This window comes from Staurois parvus, unplaced genomic scaffold (assembly GCF_062004578.1).
Source record: "Staurois parvus isolate SC_StPar_1 unplaced genomic scaffold, SC_StPar_1.0 ptg002406l, whole genome shotgun sequence".
Lineage (NCBI taxonomy): Eukaryota > Metazoa > Chordata > Amphibia > Anura > Ranidae > Staurois > Staurois parvus.
Window position 1 is genome coordinate 388,685 of NW_028320202.1, and position 27,261 is coordinate 415,945.

The 27,261-nt window shown below is 43.3% G+C and overlaps 1 protein-coding gene across 2 annotated transcripts in view; it reads right to left on the bottom strand.

Annotated features, from left to right (window-relative positions):
- LOC149430930 (protein SSUH2 homolog) overlaps positions 1–26,571 on the bottom strand; it is a 36,207-nt gene extending 9,636 nt beyond the window's left edge. The window contains exons 1-7 of one of the 2 annotated variants that reach the window (XM_089665905.1): positions 26,423–26,571; positions 14,954–15,012; positions 14,650–14,820; positions 11,786–11,864; positions 8,864–8,993; positions 8,706–8,769; positions 1,021–1,145 (exon numbers count right to left, since the gene is read on the bottom strand). In XM_089665905.1, the coding sequence (XP_089522031.1) occupies positions 1,021–1,145; positions 8,706–8,769; positions 8,864–8,993; positions 11,786–11,864; positions 14,650–14,820; positions 14,954–15,008 (624 nt within the window). In that variant the 5' untranslated portion in view covers positions 15,009–15,012; positions 26,423–26,571. Of the gene's footprint in view, positions 1–1,020; positions 1,146–8,705; positions 8,770–8,863; positions 8,994–11,785; positions 11,865–14,649; positions 14,821–14,953; positions 15,013–16,078; positions 16,102–26,422 lie in introns of those variants that run through there. The other variant, XM_089665906.1, reaches the window with a different exon arrangement.
- Positions 26,572–27,261: the final 690 nt, after the last annotated feature.

The window sequence follows — 27,261 nt, forward strand, 5'->3', positions numbered from 1 at the left end:
AGTGATGTTACTATACATTTGGAGGATGATCGTTTTATAAGGAGTCTTGGCTATACCTCAATATCACTGCAGAGTATTGTTCCTGCTATCTGGAAGTGTCTATACTATAGAGTGCTGCTTCATGATCTACTTATTCATCGCTCCCAGAGCAAACGCGCTTGTGCTGATTTATAATCTAATCAGCATTGAGCTCTGGTGAGTTTATTCCATTCATTTGGTGGTGGATAAAGCACGGTGGAATTACATGTTTAAAGAAGAAAATTTTCTGTTTTGGGGTGTTGGACATTTCTTCTATACACTTATATGCACGAAACTTATGGATTATTTTCACTGAAAAGTTTTTTGTATTTATAATGTTGGGACTTTTATACACATATTTGTGATATTAATTTTGATATATTTTAGCGCATTCCAATTGCTGATTTTTTATATTTTACCAATATTTTGGGTTAAAGGTTTGCTGCTGGAGAGGATTGATACTATTGATTGGCGCTTTCTTTTTTTGTTTTCTTGTTTGTAATAGAAGTTTGTTATTCTTAATATGGTTTATTCTGTATATTGTCATTTTACTTTCAGCAGCCATCTTCACACTGCACCCCCTTCCTGAGATATATACATATACTTTGTTGCTATTGGCATTAACTTGTATATCATACCATATGATGAAACATGTGAGGTTGGGTAGTGCCTTTCTGGAGGTACTGTGCAGTTAATGATGGTTTGCTTCATTTTAACTTTTTTTTTGTCTGGGGAATTTTGTTACCCTAAAATATTTTAAGGGTTTTTTTGTAATAAAATTATATGATCTTATATTTATGTGTCTGGTAAATTCTGAGAGAAGGGGTCAGCACTGTTAAAATCCCAATTCTTTTTCTTCATGATTTTTCATACATTGGGGATGTGGTGGCTGAATAACCACCTGGACCTATGTTTTTCTTTATTTGAATCAGATAGAAGATCGATCACATCCTCCGCCACCACCTTGTGTCTGTACTTTCCTCTGTAGGGAAGACTCCTTACCTTCTTGGAGGAGGTGTGAGGTATCGGCTGTTTTTTGATTTCATCGTGGAAGAGGGCCGGAGGTTCCATGATGATCTCCCAGGGCTGAGGAGCCGGACCATTGGATGGACCATCCAGTTTCTCATCTGCAGGAAGATGAATACATGTTCTTCAGTTTACAGACAACTCTCATAATTTTGAAGATCTTTCACCAAACCACATTACATTTCAGCTACTGCTCTTGTGATTGGCTTACTGGTATCTGCAGAACAGCAACTGCTAAAAGTCTCACAATTATATAGTTTCACCTTAAAGGATAAGTTCACTTTTTGGACAAAAATAATAAATGCACATTTTTTTTGCAGGTAAAAAAAAAACAAAAAAACATTTCTTATTTTTGTCCAAAGGAATCTGTAAAGCATTGCACCAGCGATCAGTAGATTGCTGAAGCCATGCAGGTCTCCTGCAGACCTGTCAGAATATCTGCTTGCCGTATGGGATGTATGAGAAAGCAGATCTACTGACAGGAAGCTTCAATGAACTACCAAGGCGCTCCACTATGCGCTCCCGCATGGCCACGCCATTTTCAAATCTGATATAGTAGGGAGAAACTTCTCCCTGTGCTGTCAGAGGGAGAGGGCGGTGGGCACTGCTGTGGCTATGGGAACATGTTCCAAAGCTGAACTTATCTTTTTAAGAGGATACTCCTTCAAAAATTTTCCCAAATCTCTTCCAGGCCCAGACTCTGGTCCTCATCCCACACATGGGATATGGGTATGAAAAAAAAGGTAATTAATAAAAAAGAAAAATAATTTTCGTGCCCTACAGCACCCAGACTTCCGGTACTATACTACCTGCCCAAAATAGACAAGAACCCCACTAAACCTCCAGGAAGGCCGATTGTGAGTGGGATAGGTTCCCTCTGTTCGAAGGTTGGAGAATATATTGATCACTTTCTACATTCACTGATGGTACAAACACCTGCGTATCTTAAAGATACCAAGCAGGTACTTAATGAGGTGAAGGATTTAACAATAGCATCAACCACCTTTTTAGTCACTGCTGATGTGGCATCACTCTATAGCAATATGAACCATGAAGATGCCATGCAAGCAGCTGATTTTTACCTAAGTAACACTAATACAATTACCATCATCCAAAAAGAACTACATCTTGGAATTACTACAATTTGACATGGACAGGAACTACTTTTCTTTGTAAATAATATTGCTTATCAAACCAGGAGTAGCCATGGGGGCTAAGTTTGCCCCCAGCCTTGCAAATCTCTTCATGGCAAGATGGGAAGAGGAAATGATATATGTGAGAGATTGGCCCGAATTAGTCCTCTACAAAAGATACATTGATGACACCTTTCTTCAATGGCAGGGCAATGAGCAAGCACTCAATTTTTTTCGAGACTCTAAATAATAACCTCAACAATAACCTTACCTACACATACAGCACACGAGAAATTATTTTTTTTAAATTTAACCTTTGTGACGGGAGTCATTTTGGGTGGTGGACCCATGGAACACAGCTCACCTGCAGACCCCTGTCTCAGCTCCCCATATCCCTCCTATGTGCAAGTCACCCTGTGCCTGTTAGGGTTACAGGGTGGAATGTCCTGATATTGTGTAGACATGTATAGGTGGGGGGGGGGTTGTTCATTGTTTACTGCCATGTGGTGCATCCCATTGTTCTATTGTGTCTTGCTTGGGAGCAATCTATTATGGGATGTATGTGTTTGTATTGGCTTGGTGGGGGGGGGGGTGTCTGCCTATGTGTCTCTGGTTGCTAGATTTGGTTTGCCCCGCCCTGTGTCCACATGCAGGGAGGGGGGTTGTTCCCTTAAATGTTTATATCTTGTGTGTGTTAAAATAAAGCAGTCTATTTCCTGGTTTCCTTCAAGTCTGGTGGTCTCTAGTGTTTGGTCAGCGGTGGGGTCAGTGGTCGGTGTTCAGACAGGAAAGCGTGAGTCTACCTAAGTGTAGTCGGGGTCCGGTTCCGTTACAACCTTGACTAACCAAGAGGGTAAGATCCTTACCAAGTCATTTTTCAAAAATACAGATCACAACAGTTATATCCCAGTGGATAGCTGTCACCACCCCTCATGGCTGTCTAATATTCCTAAGGGGCAGTTTATGAGGATCAGGAGGAACTGCATGAATACAAGCACTTATTATTCCTAGGCCTTGATCCTCAAACATAGGTTCATGGAAAAAGGTTATGATGAGCCTACATTGAGCAATATAATGGATACTGTGGCCAATATGAATAGAGATGATATGCTCAAAGTTACTGAAAGACAAGGACACACTAAATTCTGCCCGTTTAGAACAACATTCTCTATATAACAGAAGGCCATCAGCAGGATTATCAATAAGAATTGGGGGATTTTAAAAACAGATCCAGTCCTTTCACATATACCACCAGCAAAACCTGAGATCATATTCCGCAAGACAACGGCGCCCAGGAATAAAATAGCACCTAATGTAGTTGACCCGCCAACAACTACGTCCTTTTTCTCTGAACTTAAAGGGTTTCTCCCTTGCAGCAAATGTATAATTTGCCGATGTAATAATCACCAGCCGTCACCTCCACAACCTGAACCCGGCCTATCGCCACTCGGCAGCTGACCTCTGTAGGACAGTATCCTTCCACTATCATGCCCTGAACTAGCCACTACTGCATACGACGACTCACTGTCAGCTGCCCGAAACTCCCTGGCACCCCTAACCATGCGTAACATCAGACCCCGACAGCTTCAACCCTGGCAGAACGACCATACAAAATGTCTCAAATGACGCAGTCGCGCGCTGGAGCAATTATGGCGCAAAACCAGATCCCCTCATGCGTTCTCCCTCTACAAAGCCTCCACCTGTCCTCGCCGGCTCTTCTGCACTTTCAAATCCCTGCTCTCTCCCCCCACCTCCACCCAGTACCTCACTCACCGCCCACGAGATTGCCAACCGTTTCCATAACAAGATCAACACAATCCGCAAGGACATTGTAAATTCACAATCTACCTCTCCACCCAGCCCCCCGCCCTCCATCATCCCCTCAACTCTCCCCTCACCATACCAAACGCCCCGCATACTATAACCTCCCCAACACTCTGCTCCTTCAGCCCTGCTACCACTGAGGTCACTAAAAGGTCTTCACTGAAGCCCGCCTCACCACTTGCCCCCTGGACCCTATCCCCTCACAACTCCTCCAGTCACCCCCCTCCTCCATCATTCGCTCCCTCACCCACATCTTCAAACTCTCCCTCTCTACTGGCGCATTCTCCTCCCCCCTAAAGCACGCACACATCACCCCCATACTCAAAAAAACCCTCCCTTGACCCCACTGACCTAAACAACCTTAGACCCATCTCCCTGCTGCCATTCACTTCCAAGCTCCTTGATCGCTTAGCCTACATACGCCTAAGCGCCCACCTCACTGATAACCTCCTCGATCCACTACAGTCCAGCTTCTCACCCCTGCACTCCACCGAAACCGCCCTACTCAAAATCACTAATGACCTGCTAACCGCCAAAGCTAATGGCCACTACTCAGTCCTCTTACTCCTCGACCTTCGACAAGAGTCGACCACCCCCTCCTCCTTAATAAACGGCACTCCTCTGGCATCAGGGACGCTGCTCTCCTGGCTCTCCTCCTTCCTATCCCAACGCTCCTTCAGCGTTACCTATAATGCTGCCACCTCCCCCTCTCTGTCGGAGTCCCCCAAGGCTCTGTCCTCGGGCCCCTTCTCTTCTCCATCTACACCTCCTCCCTTGGCCAACTGATACACTCCCACGGCTTCAACTATCACCTCTCTACGCCGATGACACACAAATTTACCTCTCCACCCCTCACCTCATCCCCTCACTCTCCGCCCGCATCGATATGTACATTCCTCACCCCAGACACTACTAAAGAACTCGTACACTCCCTCATCATCTCACGCCTGGACTACTGCAACTCCCTTCTCACTGGCCTACCCAAACAAACGCTATCCCCACTCCAGTCTATCCTGAACTCAGTGGCCAGACTCATCCACCTCACCAACCGCTCCACTTCTGCCACCCCCCTCTGCCAATCCCTTCACTGGCTCCTGATTACCCAACGCATTAAATTCAAAATTACTAACTCTGACATACAAAGCCATTCACAATGCTGCCCCAAACTACCTAACTGACCTGATACCCAAATACTACCCTACCCGTGCCCTTCGCTCCTCACAGGACCTCCTACTCTCCAGCTCCCTGGTCTCCTCCTCCCACGCCCGACTGCAGGACTTCTCCAGAACTTCCCCCATCCTCTGGAACTCCCTACCCCAATCCATCAGACTGTCACCTACCCTCCTCACCTTCAGGCGCACCCTGAAAACCCATCTCTTCAGGGAAGCCTACCCCACCCTCACCTAACAGCCGATCTCCTCCACTCCTCCTGCCACTCCATCCCCCACAGCCACTTCCTCCTGTACCACTATCCCCTCCCTCCTAGATTGTAAGCTCGAAAGAGCAGGGCCCTCGAACCCCTCGTGTATTGTACTTTGTCTCATGTTCTGTCCCCCTCGCTAATGTACAGCGCTGAGCAAACCCTTTGGCGCTAAACACTGTATTATAATAATAATGACAATAATAATAATAATAATGACAGAAAAAAGAAAATAGAGACTTTCATCCTCTATCACTGGTAGATCATGTAACATTTAGAATTTTATATCATGTAGGTGTTTTGTAGTATATATGCTTGAGTGTCCTTGTCGTAAGCAATACATAGGACGCACAAAAAGACTTGTATATATTATTAAAAAGGGGTTTCAGAGAACATTCCCTCTCGATACATTATAGATACCACAACAAAGACCCTTCCACACTGAACTTTGTGGGAATTGACACCATTCTAGCACACTGGAGAGGCACACACAAAAAGGAGAGTGATTTCACAAATTGAAACCAAGTGGATTTTTGAGATGGTTACACTTTATCCTGCAGGACACAATATAGATATTGACATTAATTGCTTTATCAACAATAGCTAATGATTGGTAGTCCTTATCGACATTTGTTTATATCTCCTTTCAGTAGTATATACCCCCTTTTTATCCACATCCCTCTTACCTCACTCTATTTTTCATCATTTTACTCATTTTTACCCGCTTTATTTATCTTGGAAGTTTTTATACTCATATACACTCCGTTAAGAGCATATATCCTTATCCCAATTTTTACATAGTCATATATTGAATATGACTTAAACCATTTTATATTCTCCATTTTTTTGGACACACTTTCTATAATATAAATTTTATTTATTTTCATATTTGTGTTGTTCTATTCTATACTAGTTGATTCCACATTTTATTACTAGTTGCAATTCTACCTATTATGTATTTTAGGTATATATTTTTACTTAGCATCTTATTAGAAGTTTATGATTTGTTAACTTTAAGCTATTATTGTCTTTTAATTATGTTTTTTTTACCATGGATTCATCTCATTTCATCTTAGCTTTTGAATTAACATTTTTAATATTTTTATTATGATTATTAATCAGATTAATAATGATTCTATTCTATTTCCTATCAGTTAAGTGTCTTTATGCTCCCGTTTTATAGACACTCTGTTGGTATAATGTCTCCATGGCAACATGAATACTATTTACCTGTAGCTTATGTTTATGGCTATCAGTGCCAATATGTCAGTGGCCCAAACATAATCAATCATTTCTATAGTTTTATAAATCTTTTTCCGTAGTATAGTCTGTTCCACGGGGCTTTATAACCCCATCTTGTGACTTGTTTACATGATCTGCGATTGATCCATGGCAAAATGGCACCCGCACACGTTTTCACTCTACAACAATATGGTGCGTGCGTAATGCGCATGTGCCGTCTACTGTATATAAGGGAACAACAAACGTCATGGCGGTATTGGCAACCCCTTCTGAGGAAGTGCTTGACACGAAACACGGCAAAGAGGAGCCAATACGCCGTGACGTCATGCCGCCAGAGCCTCATGAAGGTCCGGGGGCCATCTTGCTTGGTGGACGGTCAGTCCCTTTCTGCAGCATTCTATGCTATTACTTGTATAATGATACTTTTAGCACGTGGATTCTCAATAAACCTATGTTTACAATACTGCACTATGGGCAATTCTCTGGCTCCACGTTGAGCTAAATTAATTTGCAGAGTCTACCCTGGAAGTTAGCTGCAGTATCCCACAGAATCCAGAGTAAGGAGTTTCCACTTCAGGGTGTAAACACCCATCCATCCTTTAAAAAGGGGACCTCTGGCAGGAATAGATCCTTGTACATCCAGGAAACATCCGCAGGGCTGCACACCATCCAGAGGGAGGAGTATCCATACCCGGCTTACCTCATCCATTCCATCCTTAAAGGGGACCTCTGGCTATACATATTACATGCGTTTTTAAAATACACATCTGGTGAGTGCGTATTTTTACCATACCTTTGTGCACATCACTGAATACTGGAGTAATCAGTTTTGATTGGCACCTTTGCATGAACTGTCACTTTTATGAACATTTAATAATTGAATATTATTTATTCCTATTTTATGATTCACATATCAGCATCTTGAATATCGGACAATATTTGATTATAGATTTTAGCGCTGCACCTTTTAGTTCCTATATATGTTGAGGTTTTATCTGGTTACCTTAGTGTGCAATAGCAGCTACTTTTAAGCGCTCGCTGATCTTATACTCATCCCACAAACTGCTGTACACCAATCAGAATCGAGATATTTCTAAATGCACATGACTTTCACAACACAGCACGCCATGACGCACAGTATACGTGTTCTGGTGCATTGCAGAGTGTTGGTAGCTACTCTTCAGCACAATAACGCTCCATGCACACAGGGTGTTTTCGGAGTTCCTAGGGGCCTCAGGCATTTTTTTTTTCTTGCCTCTAAAGTCTCCTGCATGTTATCCTAGGTGTCCATGCACACACAGACTTTTAGCAGCGTTAAGTGGCAGGAGGAAAGCCCTGTGCCAGTGCATCCAGGAGCAGCACAGTTTGGGCACAAAAACGCTTGTAAACATGCCTAAACTAAGCATTAGACGCTTTTAACAAGCATGGGGCGTTTGTTTCTGCAAACACGCTGCTGGCTTCTAGGAGAGTAAAAAATAAGTCCTGTGTGCATGAGGCCTCAGAGTTCCATTCATAAGGAGTGCCCCTGCAAAACACCTATAGAGAGGTTTTACAGCAACATGCGTTATAATGCAAACATTTCACAGTCTGCATGTATAGATCATCACTATGGACTTAGCAGTAGTCATATTTACTTACAGGTGAAGTCTCATCTTCCTGCTTAGCAATTGTCCTTTACAGTTCCTCTCTAGATACAAATCTAGAATGGCCAACAGAAAGCATGTTTTGTGACCAGAAGTCCTGTGCCTAGAGATGACCACTAGGCAGGACCTAGCAATAGGCAGGACAGGTCTGATAGAACCTTCCAGAATCCCAGCACAGCCTTCAGAGCTACACAGGGCCAAGGAAAGGCTGAATGCCCCCAATATGAGGATTATGTTGGAGATTAGGGATGTGAGTGAAGACTGCACTTGAATTACCCCCATAGTGGCCACACACAGCCATCGAAATAAGGTCAGCTGATGGCCAAAGTCAACAATTTGCTTGCAAACCAAAATTACACCTATGAATGGGGTCCATAGACCCTGAAATACAACACTCACTTGTTGTTAGCGGTTTGGTCGTCCATTCGCAGGACCGTGACTCTGTGAAGGTTTCCAAGCGATACTACCGATAAATGAAAACAAGAGTTATCAATCCATAGGAAGGAGACGTTCATTTGGGGTCCTCGTTTGTCAGAGCCCTTCAGCAGTATACTCACCCGGTATGTATTAAATGGCTTCATTTGCTGGATTTCCATCTGTTCCACAGGGGAGGTACCATAGCAGCAATGGCCATTGACATAGTCCAGAAGGGCCTTTTTGGCAGTCTCCTGGCTAATGGAGGGAATCCTGTCGAGGGGGAAAATAATTGGATGATTTCAAATGATGTTTAAGTAAGACGTACACACTGGAAAATTTTCATTTCGGATGCATTTGTTAATTGAAGAATTTTGTATCATATTCTGTAAATGGAACAGATTTATCTTCAGAATTCAATTCACATATTAGATGGTATCAGAAGGATTTAATATTTACGCATCCAATCCGAATTCATTGTGAAGAATAGCTGGTTGTTAAGCAGTGGTGGCTGCCACCTCCTTACCAACCATGATTTCCCGCTGACAATGCTGGCAAACCAAAAAGCGCTGGCATAAACCCCCCCCCACACACACACACACAGCGTAGGCCATACCCCATCCCCCACCCACCTCAAATCCATACCACATTTTTTTTTTAAATGCCGGCACTTGTTTGCATTGCGTTGTTGGCAGGGAATCCATGCAGTGGTGGCGCCCACTCCATAACCAGCTAGTTGCAATGAATGTGTTATATATTGTATGAATTAGAAAATGTGATGCCATCTGAAGCGAATTAATTTGTTTTTGTTTTTCTAACCGACTATCCCAAAATAATAGTAGCTCAAAAATGTTTTCACCCCAATTTGATTTCCCTTCACAAAGAAACTCCAGGCCCTTGGATGCTGTGTCTATGCAAGCCTTTCACTACCGATTGCGTCTACAAATCCTGGCTTTTCATTGGACACAGCGGAAAAAGTCATAAGCCCACAAAAGGCATAAGGAACATGAAGCTGAGGCCTTTACTCTTTGGGGTGTGTCACTCCTGTTGTCATATAGGACGCTCCAATATACTCATTAATACCTTTAAGATGGGAAAAGATAAGAAGAACACAGATGGAGCTGCACTGATTATGAAGTACAAACCCAACAAGACTTACAGACATCGACGCGTTTCTGCACCTTAAACTGCTTTCAGGATGAAGATTTATGTAGGCAGCTTAGCACACATCCTCAGAGTTGCTGGGAGTGGGAATCCCCCTCTCCTCCCGGATCTCCAATCTCTGGGTCTGATTGTTGCCTGGAGCTGGATTATCTTTACTGTGATTGTATATAAGACAACAATGTGTCCAGAGCATGGAGGAGGAATACCAGGGTGGAGGACATCTATTGATGTGTGGACTCCAGAAGATAAAGCAGGTGCTGTTGGTCCAAGTGCAGTTCCTTGAACTGGAACTTTAGAAAGTGATCAATGAACCATATAGGAGGAACGTTCATTGCAGACTAAAATTACTTCTCAAATACACATCTACTGGCGTGGTCCTGGCATCTGGCAGAGATCCCGAAATCTGGTGTTCATTGTTCTGGGTGACACCATTCACTCCACCAATCACTCTCCTGATGCCTGTACTATGAGCCATCAGGTTCCAGGGGGGGTTCAAATAATCTATATTGCTTTTGTAAACATTAAACTGCTGGAACAAACAAGTACATACTGTTTATTTGCAGCTGTCATTTGATTTTTGATCTTGTTCCACTTTGGGAATCCCTGAAACACCATGTTTCAGGGACTTGTGCTCCCTTCTTCAGGGCTTCAAAGGTTGTAAAACAGCCATTTCTAAACCTTTAGTGCTCCCAGATATCAATATTTTGTTCCAAAATCCAATTCATAGATGTGACAGTAATAAGCATTTTGTACTAATTCCAGCCATAGGATTAAAATTCATCCAGTTCAGCAAGGACCAGACAAATTTTGATCCATGTATGGGCAAGCAGGATGTTCAGAAGTCCATCTACTGATCAATTTATGTGCTGCCAACCTATTGGAAAATTTTCACACAATCAGTGTCACAGGCTATAGCCAACAGTGGTGATCTGTGTACTCTGATAGTGGGGAACCCTTTTCACTGCCAGAGTACCTCAGCGGGAGGGATTCCTCTATCCACATCAAATGTGTGGATGAGGAATCAAGTCTTTTTTTTTTTCCATTAAACCCACTGGTTGACAAAAAAAAAAAAAGAAGAAAAAAAAAGGCATCATAGTGTAATCCTGTAGACAATCTGTCTGAGGCAGCAAGGAGTCATCAATGGGTGGGTCAGAGTCAATGGACGGGTCTATTAATCCACATTGCCACTTACAATGAGATCAGCAAAAAGGATTCCCAGATGTGTGCTCACCAGGGGCGGACTGACCATTCGAGCACGGGGCCAATAGGGGGCCCCATGAGATGCCCCTGGTACCTTTCATAGGCTTTTTTGGGTGTGGTTTGAGTGTAGGCGAGGACAAAGGGGCCCCATGATCCCCTATTGCCCGGGGGCCTCATAAGCTGTCAGTCCACCCCTGGTGCTCACCCTGACTGGATGTCACTTTAAATAAGGTTTCCACATGGTTGCTGGCCCAGATGACACTTGTTCTTGAAACAGATGTGTTACCAAAGCAAACAGTATGGCTGCCGGTAGGCCCCTGCTCCCTACGAAAAGCCTGCCATTTTCATTTCGGTGTATGTGAACAACAGCTTCTCTTATTTTGCGCCCTTTAAATCTGTCAAATACACCAATGAGAACATTATAATATCTACTTGATAAATTAAAAAAAAAAAAAAAACCCCAGAGCATTTGTCAAATTCGGCACAGTGTCCTGCCTACTCCTTTAATTGCTCATCTTGGGAGCCCAGAAAGAAAAGCGGCAGGGCTTACACCACTTAGCCCTCAATATTCCTGTCAGTGCCTTCCTGACAGATTAGTATTTTCTGTAAAAGGGAGAATAACGTGAGGAAAGGTCATGTATTGCAGAGATCAAATTCTATTTTTTACCCTGACAGACTACAATACAATGAAAGTCTCTTACGTCCAGTCTTTGTTTGAAGGGGTGGGGAGGGAATCGGGTCCAGGTCCTACCACTGGTGGGGGAGGAAGAAATTTCCCACCTGTAAAGAAAAGTAAAAAGTTTGATATGTAGTCCTGGCAGACGGTTCTCATCATTTCTGCTTATTCAGCTTTAAGATGTTCTCCCAGCCTACAGCTGGATATCTGAGAGGTCTTCTCCTGGGGTCCGTATATAGACCAGCAACTGCTGATCTACAGGAGATGAGGAAAGGCCTACTGAACGGAACATCAAATACAGAATGACATCCAAAAAACCTCCAAAAGAGGAACTCATCCAGCTGTGCTATTGCCCATCATTTTGTGTTCTGTTGTTAAATGTCGTTCTCTTCTACACTCTCTCAATTCCCAGAAGTGGGGGGACAATGACCAGCGCCATGCAAACCGCGACAGAGAGACAGACCAGTGCCATACTCCCTCCTCAGGAGGTTTTCTTTAATTTCACTTTGTTAATCTTGGCAACAAGGAAAAATGTGTTATCCTCAAAGACTCCAGAGACCGAAGTGGACATTAAAGTGCAACACTTTACACATCGCGGCCCTTCACTGTGTATAGAGCTCTCAGAAGATCCCGATTTTTAACAATTGTACCTCTGAGAAGAGAAGTGAAAAAAATACGCAGTCAATGGCCGCCATGTGTAGAAGTGAGATTTGTGTCCATGAGCTCCTGAATGAAATATATAAAAGATAACAACGAAAATGAAGACCAACGTGAGAGGGAACATTCAGGAAGATTTGTGTTTTATTTACATCAGGACATGTGACATGTGTAACAGAATGGATTTATAGAGCCAGAAAGGTGCCACAGGAACGTAATATCAATAAAAACACAATTACTTCAATTATTCATGAATGTTCTTCTCACACATCAATATCTATACCCTGTTCTACAACATCATCCCAACCAACCCCACTTCCCCAAGGTTCCTCCTCACATGGCGCTCACCTCCCTCTTCTCTCAGTATTAGACATGTGCAGAGCACAAACATTTGTTTCATTTTGGATCGACTTGTTAAGTTACTAATTTTGTTTTGTTGAATTTGTTAGGTTTAATTTTGTTTATTCGTTTTCAACCAGATTAACATTTTTCCACTAGATTCAAAGTATTCAAATCAAATTAGAATCAATCCAAATTCATTGTAAAGGATAGCTGGTTCTATTCTATTCAAAATTTGAATTTCAGAAATTCTTTATTGCAGGTACTTCTATAGCACCATCAATTTACGCAGCACTTTACATATATAATGTACATTCACATCAGTCCCTAACCCTCAAGGGGTGTACAAAGGTCCCTAACTTATATTCATGTATACCCATACTAGGGCCAAATTAGACAGGAACCAATTAACCTCCCAGCATGTCTTTGGAGTGTGCGAGGAAACCGGAGTACCCGGAGGAAACCCACGCAGGCACAGGGAGAACATGCAAACTCCAGGCAGGTGGTGCTGTGGCTGGGATTCGAACCAATGACCCTGGTACTGCCAGGTGAAAGTACTAACCATTTAGCCACTGTTCCTTTGTATTGTTTTTTTCTATTCTGGTTTATTCTATTCTTTTTTAAAAATTAGACCATTGTCAGCATCACCACCCCTCCTCACCAGTCACCATCATGGTTTCTCAGATTCATAAATATACACTAGTTAGTACAAAAAATATAATCGGTTGTAATAGAAGAGATATTATATCTCTCCCCCATGTCAACTACCTTTCCTCCATTCCACAAGGCTCACTGTTTTTTGACCTTCTGGGAGCATTGGAGAACTGTGTGCACCATATATCTATCCTACCCCATGTCAGCACAGGACTCTGTGGGGGGTGGACAGAGGAAGGAACCACAAAGCACAGTGTGGGGGGGGACAGGCATCCAACATTGCTGAAAGTGAGGGATGGTTAAAAAAAAAAAAAGTTTCAGACTTTTGATCTACAGATCTGGTTTAAACAGTGAGACTTATGTTGAATATAATTTTCAGCAGTCAAATTAACTGGTGAGAAAAAATAAAAATACCCAAATGAACTTAAAGGCAGAGCTCCATTCCCTGGGGAAAAGACTGTAGCTGCCGACTTTTAAAAAAAGAAAAAGCAAAAAAAAAAAAAAAAATATAGCCGCTCACCAGTCCTACGATCCAACGTGTCCTCACCACAGCCAGGTTCACCAGCTGTCCTAATTTCCCGACACCTTAAGTGTGGAAACCTGCAAGCTGTCACAGGCAACTGCCCACTGCACATGCGCACGCTGCACTGCGCACTGTGAATGGTCCCGCTGTCTTCTGGATATGGTCATGTTTCCCAGAAAATTGCAAGGGGGGGGGGGTGGAGAGAAGAACTTCAGCTTCTGATCACAGTAAAAGTGGGAACCTGTCAAAAATAGGATATCCACCCCTCCAAAGGTGCCAATCCTCAATGGGGAGCGGGGGCGAGGCATTAAAAGTGGACCTTCCTCTTTTAGGTGGAGCGGTACATGTGGTCACACACATTTTTACAACCACTACAAATTTCTCAATTGACCACAGGGAACCACCCAATGAGGACCCCCCTAAATACACCTACAATGCACTCAATATTCAGGTTTGGATACATCAGGTAAGTCCTTGCTTTTCAATCTATAGGATATTGTGCCTCAGATAATGCGGCTAGAAAGGATACTTCATAATAAAATAGGGAAATTTAGATTCATGACAATAGACATGTCATTCAGGAAACAGATGGGGCCCATCAATGTGGTCTACATACAATTATTCAGTGGACTCTTTAGCAAACCCACACAGTTTCCAACATAAAAGTATTTTACAGACTAAACTGCACACCAAAGACAAAAATCTGGCCAACTTACCTCCTTCCCCCTCCATTCCTTCGTAGCCAGGTATGCCAGAGAACTGGGGATAGGGGGCAGTCTGAGGTACGAGGGGGTTTGTGTTCACCGATGGATAGAACCCTGGAGCCATGGCAGGATTCATAGCGGGGGGGTAGTTTGGTCCTGAAGGCATCATGGGATTTGCACCAACTGAGGAAGAAGAATAAATCTTAGATGGTGATAAAATAAAGGCAACAATCAGATGTAGTCTGTTCATGGAGGAGCAAGTTTACAGAGGTCATAGATTGCAGATGCCATTACCATGACTGAAACCGAGGCATACCTGTATTTATTGGATATCCTGGCTGAACCATCATTCCGTAATTTGGCACCTCCATGGTTCTGGAACGAAAAATAAAAATAAATATGAATACAATGAAACAAGAATCTAATAAGTCATTTCCTCAACCCTTGCCCAGCCAATCAGCAGCATGTAGGGGACGCCTTCAGATATTCTCTTACCATAAGGTGAAAGTTGGGTTCTGGTCTATAATTGGACAATTTTTTTAAAAGTCAGAAGGGGTGGATGGTAGGCGAGGGGGCATATTGAGGGACATACCAGGGAACATGGTGCATGGTTAGTTTTCACAGTTATTTGTGGGGAGATCTGCTTTCTTCTGACAATCTAAGTGTTCATTAGATCCCCAATTATTGGATTATGGCTGGTGGCCCTCTCTGATCCCTAATGTATTGTACAATGGTGTGGGTGGGGGGCTGGTTTGTGATGGAGAAGTAGAAATTTAAATACAGAAATAGACAATATGCTCAAATGGCCCACCATTTAAACTGTTTTTGCCAACATCACACACACACAAAAAGCTAGGAATATTCCCCTGGGACTTTGTATGGCAAAAATCAGAATGAGTATACAAAAATATAAAAAATAGTAATGTTTATTACAAAAGATTAACTAAATATGTCAGGTCTAGAACATAACACATCAAATGAATGTAAACAATACTGTATAGTACATAATATTTTAAAAATGTACAAAAAAAAAAAAACACAGAGTGCACTACAATCGGATAATAAGTGACAAGTATTCATGGAAAATTGATGGAAGATGCTCTCCAAATGACACATCAGGGAAAGGGCAGGCAGAGACGCCCCAGCTGCCCATCCACCAGCAAGGACCACATAGCAGCAGCCAATGAGGGAATCTAAGTATAATGCGAGCCATAAATAATAAAATATAATATTTGTAATTTGGCACATAAAAATGGTGTGATTCAAGCGAAAAGATTGTCAGCATAGGGGCTAAATAAAAATATGTAATTGTGTTAAAATGGCAGAAATAATCCGACCCAAATAGAGGTAACAAAGAATACATATATGGGCCCATACACAAACAGGCTCACTCCTCCATAAGGGAGCATATAAAAATGCTAAAACATTGTAAGATGCTCACCAATAGTACCTCTATGTATCTCATATGTAGCCACCTCAGGATTGTCCCAGAGAAATAGAAGTGCCAGAGATCTAGTATAAATAGTACTGATCCAATACTCAAGCGCCAATGAGCAGCTGTCCCTATTTGGTGCCAAATGTTGTAAATACCTAAAGTATATAAATTCTCCCCCCATCTTGCTGCACAAACATCAACATGACAGCCATTTGCATTCCCCGGACGCACAAGCAGCAAAACCTTGGGCAGACGGGTGGCTGTGGACAAGGTATACTTGAAAAGAGAGCTGGCTGTGGACATAACGGGGGGGCTGTGGACGTGGTATACTTGGACAGAGGGGGGGGGGGCTGTGGAAGTGTCATACTTGGACGGGGGGGTGGACGTGGTATATTTGGACAGAGGGGGGGGGGCTGTGGACGTGTTATACTTGGACAGGGGGGGCGGTGGACGTGTTATACTTGGACGGGGGGGGGGTTAAGGACGTGGTATACTTGGACAGAGGACTGGCGGTGGACGTGGTATACTTGGACAGAGGGCTGGCGGTGGACGTGGTATACTTGGACAGAGGGCTGGCGGTGGACGTGGTATACTTGGACAGAGGGCTGGCGGTGGACGTGGTATACTTGGACAGAGGGCTGGCAGTGGACGTGGTATACTTGGACAGAGGGGTGGCGGTGGACGTGGTATACTTGGACAGAGGGCTGGCGGTGGACGTGGTATACTTGGACAGAGGGCTGGCGGTGGACGTGGTATACTTGGACAGAGGGCTGGCGGTGGACGTGGTATACTTGGACAGAGGGCTGGCGGTGGACGTGGTATACTTGGACAGAGGGCTGGCAGTGGACGTGGTATACTTGGACAGAGGGGTGGCGGTGGACGTGGTATACTTGGACAGAGGGCTGGCGGTGGACGTGGTATACTTGGACAGAGGGCTGGCGGTGGACGTGGTATACTTGGATTTTGCAAAAGTGTTCCCCACATGCAACTAAAGTCTGCGGGCTGGAAAAATGTGTATGTAAATGAATAGAAAACTAAAAGGATTGTATTCAGAGAGTAGTGGTTAATGATTCATACTCTGCATGGTCTAGAGGCGTTAGTGGGGTACCCCAAGGTTCAGTGTTATAGGTGGGGTGCCCCAAGGTTCAGTGTTATAGGTGGGGAGCCCCAAGGTTCAGTGTTATAGGTGGGGAGCCCCAAGGTTCAGTGTTATAGGTGGGGTGCCCCAAGGTTCAGTGTTATAGGTGGGGTGCCCCAAGGTTCAGTGTTATAGGTGGGGTGCCCCAAGGTTCAGTGTTATAGGTGGGGAGCCCCAAGGTTCAGTGTTATAGGTGGGGAGCCCCAAGGTTCAGTGTTATAGGTGGGGAGCCCCAAGGTTCAGTGTTATAGGTGGGGAGCCCCAAGGTTCAGTGTTATAGGTGGGGTGCCCCAAGGTTCAGTGTTATAGGTGGGGTGCCCCAAGGTTCAGTGTTATAGGTGGGGTGCCCCAAGGTTCAGTGTTATAGGTGGGGTGCCCCAAGGTTCAGTGTTATAGGTGGGGAGCCCCAAGGTTCAGTGTTATAGGTGGGGAGCCCCAAGGTTCAGTGTTATAGGTGGGGTGCCCCAAGGTTCAGTGTTATAGGTGGGGAGCCCCAAGGTTCAGTGTTATAGGTGGGGAGCCCCAAGGTTCAATGTTATAGTTGGGGAGCCCCAAGGTTCAGTGTTGGGACCCTTACTTTTTAATATATTTATAAATATGGGGTGTGAGATTATAAATCCCATTTCAGTCTTTGCAGATGACACCAAGCTGTGCCGGGGAATAACGTCCTTACAGGATGTCTCCAACTTCCAAGCCGACCTCAATGCTCTGTGTAATTGGGGGACTATGGGGCCAATGAGGGCTAATGGTAATAAATGTAAGGCTCTGCACTTGGGGGCTAAGAATATGAATGTATCATACATACTAGGGGGGGTTGGTCAACGGTGGAGAATGATCTGGGGGGGGGGGTCAATGGTGGAGAAGGATCTGGGGGTTCTGGTAGATCACAAGCTTAATAATGGCAGCCATGCCAAGCTGCGGGTTCTAAAGCGAGCAAAATTCTCTCTTGTATTAGGAGAGGTATAGACTCAAGGGGGGGAGATCATATTACACTCCCCCCCCCTCCCCCGGTACAAATCATTAGTAAGACCTCATCTGGAATATGCAATTCAGTTTTGGGTTCCAACTCACAAAAAGAACATTGGGGAACTGGAGAAAGTACAGAGAAGGGCAACCAAACTGATACGAGGCATGGAGGAGATCAGCTATGAGGAGAGATTGGAGGAACTGAATGTATTCTCTACTGAGGAGATTAAGGGGGGATATGATCTCCATGTATAATACATAAGGGGGGATATGATCTCCATGTATAATACATAAGGGGGGGATATGATCTCCATGTATAATACATAAGGGGGCTATGATCTCCATGTATAATACATAAGGGGGGATATGATCTCCATGTATAATACATAAGGGGGGATATGATCTCCATGTATAATACATAAGGGGGGATATGATCTCCATGTATAATACATAAGGGGGGATATGATCTCCATGTATAATACATAAGGGGGGATATGATCTCCATGTATAATACATAAGGGGGGATATGATCTCCATGTATAATACATAAGGGGGGATATGATCTCCATGTATAATACATAAGGGGGGATATGATCTCCATGTATAATACATAAGGGGGGGGGGGATATGATCTCCATGTATAATACATAAGGGGGGATATGATCTCCATGTATAATACATAAGGGGGGATATGATCTCCGTGTATAATACATAAGGGGGATATGATCTCCGTGTATAATACATAAGGGGGGATATGATCTCCGTGTATAATACATAAGAGGGGGATATGATCTCCATGTATAATACATAAGGGGGGATATGATCTCCATGTATAATACATAAGGGGGGATATGATCTCCATGTATAATACATAAGGGGGGATATGATCTCCATGTATAATACATAAGGGGGATATGATCTCCATGTATAATACATAAGGGGGGGATATGCTCTCCATGTATAATACATAAGGGGGGGATATGCTCTCCATGTATAATACATAAGGGGGGATATGATCACCATGTATAATACATAAGGGGGGATATGATCTCCATGTATAATACATAAGGGGGGATATGATCTCCATGTATAATACATAAGGGGAGATATGATCTCCATGTATAATACATAAGGGGGATATGATCTCCATGTATAATACATAAGGGGGGATATGATCTCCATGTATAATACATAAGGGGGGGGATATGATCTCCATGTATAATACATAAGGGGGGATATGATCTCCATGTATAATATATAAGGGGGGATATGATCTCCATGTATAATACATAAGGGGGATATGATCTCCATGTATAATACATAAGGGGGATATGATCTCCATGTATAATACATAAGGGGGGATATGATCTCCATGTATAATACATAAGGGGGGGGATATGATCTCCATGTATAATACATAAAGGGGGATATGATCTCCATGTATAATACATAAGGGGGGATATGATCTCCATGTATAATACATAAGGGGGGATATGATCTCCATGTATAATACATAAGGGGAGATATGATCTCCATGTATAATACATAAGGGGGGATATGATCTCCATGTATAATACATAAGGGGGGATATGATCACCATGTATAATACATAAGGGGGATATGATCTCCATGTATAATACATAAGGGGGGATATGATCTCCATGTATAATACATAAGGGGGGATATGATCTCCATGTATAATACATAAGGGGGGATATGATCTCCATGTATAATACATAAGGGGGGGGATATGATCTCCATGTATAATACATAAAGGGGGATATGATCTCCATGTATAATACATAAGGGGGATATGATCTCCATGTATAATACATAAGGGGAGATATGATCTCCATGTATAATACATAAGGGGGGATATGATCTCCATGTATAATACATAAGGGGGGATATGATCACTATGTATAATACATAAGGGGGATATGATCTCCATGTATAATACATAAGGGGGGATATGATCTCCATGTATAAAACATAAGGGGGGATATGATCTCCATGTATAATACATAAGGGGGGATATGATCTCCATGTATAATACATAAGGGGGGATATGATCTCCATGTATAATACATAAGGGGGATATGATCTCCATGTATAATACATAAGGGGGATATGATCACCATGTATAATACATAAGGGGGGATATGATCTCCATGTATAATACATAAGGGGGGGATATGCTCTCCATGTATAATACATAAGGGGGGGATATGCTCTCCATGTATAATACATAAGGGGGGATATGATCACCATGTATAATACATAAGGGGGGATATGATCTCCATGTATAATACATAAGGGGGGATATGATCTCCATGTATAATACATAAGGGGGGATATGATCTCCATGTATAATACATAAGGGGGATATGATCTCCATGTATAATACATAAGGGGGGATATGATCTCCATGTATAATACATAAGGGGGGATATGATCTCCATGTATAATACATAAGGGGGGATATGATCTCCATGTATAATACATAAGGGGGGGTATATGATCTCCATGTATAATACATAAGGGGGGATATGATCTCCATGTATAATACATAAGGGGGATATGATCTCCATGTATAATACATAAGGGGAGATATGATCTCCATGTATAATACATAAGGGGGGATATGATCTCCATGTATAATACATAAGGGGGGATATGATCTCCATGTATAATACATAAGGGGGGATATGATCTCCATGTATAATACATAAGGGGGATATGATCTCCATGTATAATACATAAGGGGGATATGATCTCCATGTATAATACATAAGGGGGGATATGATCTCCATGTATAATACATAAGGGGGGATATGATCTCCATGTATAATACATAAGGGGGGATATGATCACCATGTATAATACATAAGGGGGGATATGATCTCCATGTATAATACATAAGGGGGATATGATCTCCATGTATAATACATAAGGGGGGGTATGATCTCCGTGTATAATACATAAGGGGGATATGATCTCCATGTATAATACATAAGGGGGATATGATCTCCATGTATAATACATAAGGGGGGATATGATCTCCATGTATAATACATAAGGGGGGATATGATCTCCATGTGTAATACATAAGGGGGGATATGATCTCCATGTGTAATACATAAGGGGGGATATGATCTCCATGTATAATACATAAGGGGGATGTGATCTCCATGTATAATACATAAGGGGGGATATGATCTCCATGTATAATACATGAGGGGGGATATGATCTCCATGTATAATACATAAGGGGGGGTGATATGATCTCCATGTGTAATACATAAGGGGGGATATGATCTCCATGTATAATACATAAGGGGGGATATGATCTCCATGTATAATACATAAGGGGGGATATGATCTCCATGTGTAATACATAAGGGGGGATATGATCACCATGTATAATACATAAGGGGGGGATATGATCTCCATGTATAATACATAAGGGGGGATATGATCACCATGTATAATACATAAGGGGGGATATGATCACCATGTATAATACATAAGGGGGGATATGATCTCCATGTATAATACATAAGGGGGGATATGATCTCCATGTGTAATACATAAGGGGGGATATGATCACCATGTATAATACATAAGGGGGGATATGATCTCCATGTATAATACATAAGGGGGGATATGATCTCCATGTATAATACATAAGGGGGGATATGATCTCCATGTATAATACATAAGGGGGGGGGTGGAATAGACTCCCTCAAGAGTTGGGTGTGGCCAGCTCAGTGGATTGCTGTAGGAAAGTCCTGGATACACAGAATATAACATTTATAGGGAGAGTTGGGGGGGGGGAATCCGGAAGGAATTTTTTTTCTCTGCAGGAGCAAATTGGCTTGTGCTTTGCTGGGTTTTTTGCCTTCCTCTGGATCAACTGTGGGTATAGGATTATAATTTTTTTTTTTGGTTGAACTGAATGGACTTTTGTCCATCCTTTTTTTCAGCCCAACTAACTATGTAACTTCTTTTCCATGAATCCCTGTCCCTTATTATCCGATATATTATATTATCCGATATTATATGTGGTGCAATCTGTAAGTGTTTAGTAACCAGCTTTTTCCTACATACTTTTTAAAATATCATGCACTATATTGTTTACATTCATTTGATGATGTTTTGTTCTAGAACCGACATATTTAAACTTCATGTACACAAGCCTACCGTGACCGCTGGCCATAGGAAAACGCAAATCGTGTTAAACGTGGCAACTGCAGTACCGCATTTTCGCCATGTTTTCCCGCGGTCGGTGGTCAAAATGTTCCTATCCTGAATGTGATTCTTCTGCATTCAGGAGAGGGAGGTTTAACCTCTCCTAAACTCTGCTAAAAGCCTGTGTGTACATGAAGCTTTATTCCGAGGAAGGAGTTCTGAAATGCATTGGATTTGTCTGATCACTGCAAGAGCTCTCTTGGGCCTCCAACCCATTTGCCAGTTGATGTACTGCAGACTGTCAGGTTCTATGCACACTGTGTGTTTTGTATGTGATCCATGAATCCTTGTACCACAAGCGACTATATTGAATCTTTGATTCATTTTATTCTGTTCATCTTTTGTAATAAACATTACTGTTTTATATTTTTGTACACTGATTCTGGTTTTTGCCAAAGTCCCAGGGGAATATTTCTAGCTTTTCTTGAGAAGTAGAAATTTGGGGTTTTCCATCATCACCAACCTGAAGTTTTAGTTCTCATTTTACACATAAATCTGAAATAAGTCATCACTATTCCTCTCTGTGGACGGAGGGCGATCACACCAGGATCTGCGCAGTTTATGGTGCAGATAATGAGAACAGTCCGGTGTGAATTGTTACAATATATCGCTGGATTCATTATATTCTTACATCACATTCATCTGTATGCACCCCAGTCTGTTGTGATGTGTTGTATGTGTTTTTATGAACAGGATTTTGCCTTGCCTTTGCTTTGGGCTGAATGAGCCCCATTTGTACTAAAATTATAAATGATAGGGAATAAGGAGGAGGAGGAATGAGCAGAGCAAACAGTCCAGAGACTTTACTACCCCCCCCCCCCAATCACAGCCAATGATCCCACCACAGGCACAGATCAATTAGTGACCCTTCCATTGACTTCCCCACTCCATCCCCTCCCCCACCACATTCCTCAACACTGCTCAGGATCTCAACAACATAGCAGGCGAGTCCTCCACAGATCGTTATGTGCGTCTATATTCCAATATAAGTCCATCAGACGATCTTCTAGGAATCAGAGAGGGGTTTTCTTTACTATTCAATCCCCACACCAGAAGAAAACCGCAATCTGAGGTCAGAGATATAAATATAGAACGATATTATCAGATTATGGAGATACAACAATCTGTACTCGTCATGTCTGGGCTCTGCCTATGTATGAATGTATACAAATTGTGCGCAGACTCTTCCCACGTCTACGCATTGCGCGCCTTGACTCTTCCCAGGTGTAGAATGTATACATCACCCTTCAAGGATGGCACTACTCTAGATCAAAAACCCCACTAAGGGTGGGATCACCCCTCTGCCATCCTAATCATAAAAACATGATTCCACATTCTGGGCAATTCTGTCACAGGTTCATTGTTTAAAGAGTCCCTGTCACCAACCTAAATTGCAGGTAAAAAAAAAAAAAAAAAACCTACCACAGAAAAAATGCTTTATTTTAAAAAGGATCACTTGCAGCGTTTGCTTTCCATAAAGGATTTTTATTCTCTTGCAATGTACCTTTGGATGTGCTAACCAATTATTGTCAACTCCCTAATACAGCCCCTCCCCCTTTGCAGGTCATAGCCCTCTCCTCTTCTTGGGGGGGGTGGGAATCTATGCTGGCCCAGCTCCTTCCTTCTTACATATCATAGCTATCTTCTTTTCGGGGAATTTCTAATTACAGACTGTTCTGGCCCATCTCCACTGCACCTCTCAGAGTGAATAGAAATCCTATAAACGCCCCAGAGAAACAGTCCAGATTTTGTTGGGACTGCAGATATTACATCCAAGATGGCGGCACCTAGCAGCAGTCTCAGGACATTCAGATGGTTGCACTAAGGAGGATTCTACCGATAAAGAAGAATAAAATAAATTGATTCCTCTAGGAGGACGGCGGTTATTGAAGTGACCAGTCTGGTGAAAAATTCTGTATCACAATATAAAGATGTCAATGGAATCTCCACCACTTAATAAAACGTCATCTATCCATGAACCGCGAACGTTATCTGGTAAAAATGTCAATCTGATCAATTCAGAACATTGACTTCATTCACCTGCATCCAAGTTGTGGAAGATTCTGCAGAGCATCCCAAGGGGCCAGCTAAGGGTTAAATACCACATGAAGCTCGCAGGCCGTATTTATCTCAGAGGTGGGCAATTCATTAAACCTCCATGCTGAGGCTTGTTTTGGTTTTTGAAAGCGATCCGGACTCCTTTGTCCACATTCACCCATCCGCTGGGAATCCTATTTGACTGAGGCGGGAGGGAGGAGTCTCTGGTTGTTAGGATGCTGGTGGGTGGCAGCGCCCTAACAACGAGTGTTCCTAAACTGAACCATCATGTTGAGTGGAAGGAAGAATGCTGCGAATGTGTCACCTCATTGTATGCATTCAGCAAATAGCGACTGGAGGAGTCCACAAGGTAATCAATTACTTTTTTTGTCAGTGAATTGGTTTTATCATTGGATTTTTTGGAGATATTTACTGCACATAATTCACTGTGGACTCCTGTGGCAAATGTCAGTCAATTGAGCCCTCAGTGAGCATTTCCTAACGCCATGTAACTTCCTCCTCAGTTTCCTGATTCACCCGACTTTCACACATTTTGCATTACTACAATAAGTGTGTGAAGTGTAGAAATGTCAGTTTAGTGGCCAAGCCCTGTACAGTCTTCATGCTGCTATTGGATGAAGGAAGGCGAGGAGCAGCTTCGGAGAGACTGCTGCAGGCATCAGAGACATTGAACTGTGCTGAAGGGTTCCCATTAAGGACTTTCCAAGGTGAAAGGTGCACCCACCATGAACGCTGGTCTGTTGGATCCCCTCCTGTCCCTGCATCATCCTACCACGCCCTGCACCATCCTCTGGCTATCTGTCAGCCCTGCAGATTACACGGGGAGATCCCAGCACTCACCTCACTGTCATTACAACCACCCACTCTGTATCAGGCACTCTGGGTGCTGCTAGTAAACACACCGCAGGGCCGAGTTACAGAGATTACACTGGGGAAGCCTCCTTCTCTCTGGATAATCTGCAGGGATCCAGGATTAGTGGTGTTCCAGGGTTCCAGCACAGCCCTGAGCCCTCCTACATTCACTGGAGCATCAATGGGAATGAATGAAATAACAACTGGCTGCCTTCCCAGAGAAGGTGTGAGGAGTACGACTGCAACAGACTAGACTCAGGAAATGGCAGAGGATCGACTAGTCCCGTTATTTCCTGGATATCAATGGCAGTTGTCCATGCGGAATGCCTTTGTAGAGTAGATGTAGCAACATTTCCTTCTACTCACTGAGGTGCTTTACAAAGAACAGGTGAAACCAGAAGGGATGATACTGCAACCCCCCCCCCCCAAACCAAAAAGTTCCAGGTTTGCCAGAAAGTAGAAGTAGCAGATTTCTTAGAACATGGACCAAGGGGGTGTCTTGTGCAGAACAATGGCTTGAGGTCCTTTAAACAAGACAAACCCTACTCCACACAACCAGCACATAGATGCTTTTTTTTTGGGACCACAAGTGAATGGGCCCTGAGCTGTCAGGGACTCCATCATAGATATCAGAGGGCAGTCAGAGCCGCACATCTGACCATCTTCTGGTGTCCACAGCAATCTCCACCTTTGTGCACACCTTTCCTCCAGAACACTTCCTAATGAGGCCCCACTATACCTTCCTTGGGGGCCCACTATACCTTCCTTGGGGCCTCTATGCAGCAACACAGACTGCCTGAAGCCAGACAAATGGGACGATTGGCTTTGTAAGCTTCTATATGGCGTATAGATTCATAAAGCCACCATCTCTGAGCTGACAGGTCATTGTCCCTGGAAAGTCAATGTATAGAAAAGCCTCCAGGACTGGATCTCTCTATGGTGATAAAACATCCCTTGAAATGTTAATGGTCTTACTGGGACATCTAGTCTCAGGGGCCCCAGAAATCCACAGATCTACAACTGGAACCCCATCCCGCGTTGCACAGATCAAACATAAGTTATATCATAAGAGAAGTGTAACATACCTTGTAAGTGTTCAGTGGGGGGTCCGCTGTGTGCAGGATTTCAGAATTTCCTCTGCAATCCTCTATCAGGAGGCGGGGGCCGGGTGGGAATGTGACTTCACTTCTGCAATCTGAGCCTGGGGCCGGGTGTGGTATCTGTTGTCTGAGGGGGTGGGGGTCAGCTGCATTTAAAGGAGATAAATACATACAAGTCAGTGCAGGATCGAATATTTCACCACAAACTTCACATCCCAATGAGGATATCCGCACTGACTTCCAGCACAAACTATAGAGCGAAGCGGTGCCTGGTGCGCAATATGCAGGCAATATACTGAAACTGGAGAGCGCAAAATCTGCTGCAGCTGTACAAGGGAGCCAATCAGCTTCCAGGTTTTATGGTCAAAGCTTCACGGAACAAACTGAAGGTAGAAGCTGATTGGCTGCCATACACAGCTGTGCCAGATTCTGAGTGCTCCAGTTTCAGTAAATCTCCCCCAATACACCCCCCCATATCCACCCATGTATAATACATCCCCCTATACCCACCCATGTATAATACACCCCCCTATACCCACCCATGTATAATACACCCTCCTATATAAACCCATGTATAATACACCCCCCTATACCCATCCATGTATAATACACCCCCCTATACCCATCCATGTATAATACACCCCCCCTATACCCACCCATGTATAATACACCCCCCTATACCCATCCATGTATAATACATCCTCCTATACCCACCCATGTATAATACACCCCCCTATACCCACCCATGTATAATACACCCCCCCTATACCCACCCATGTATAATACACCCCCCTATACCCATCCATGTATAATACATCCTCCTA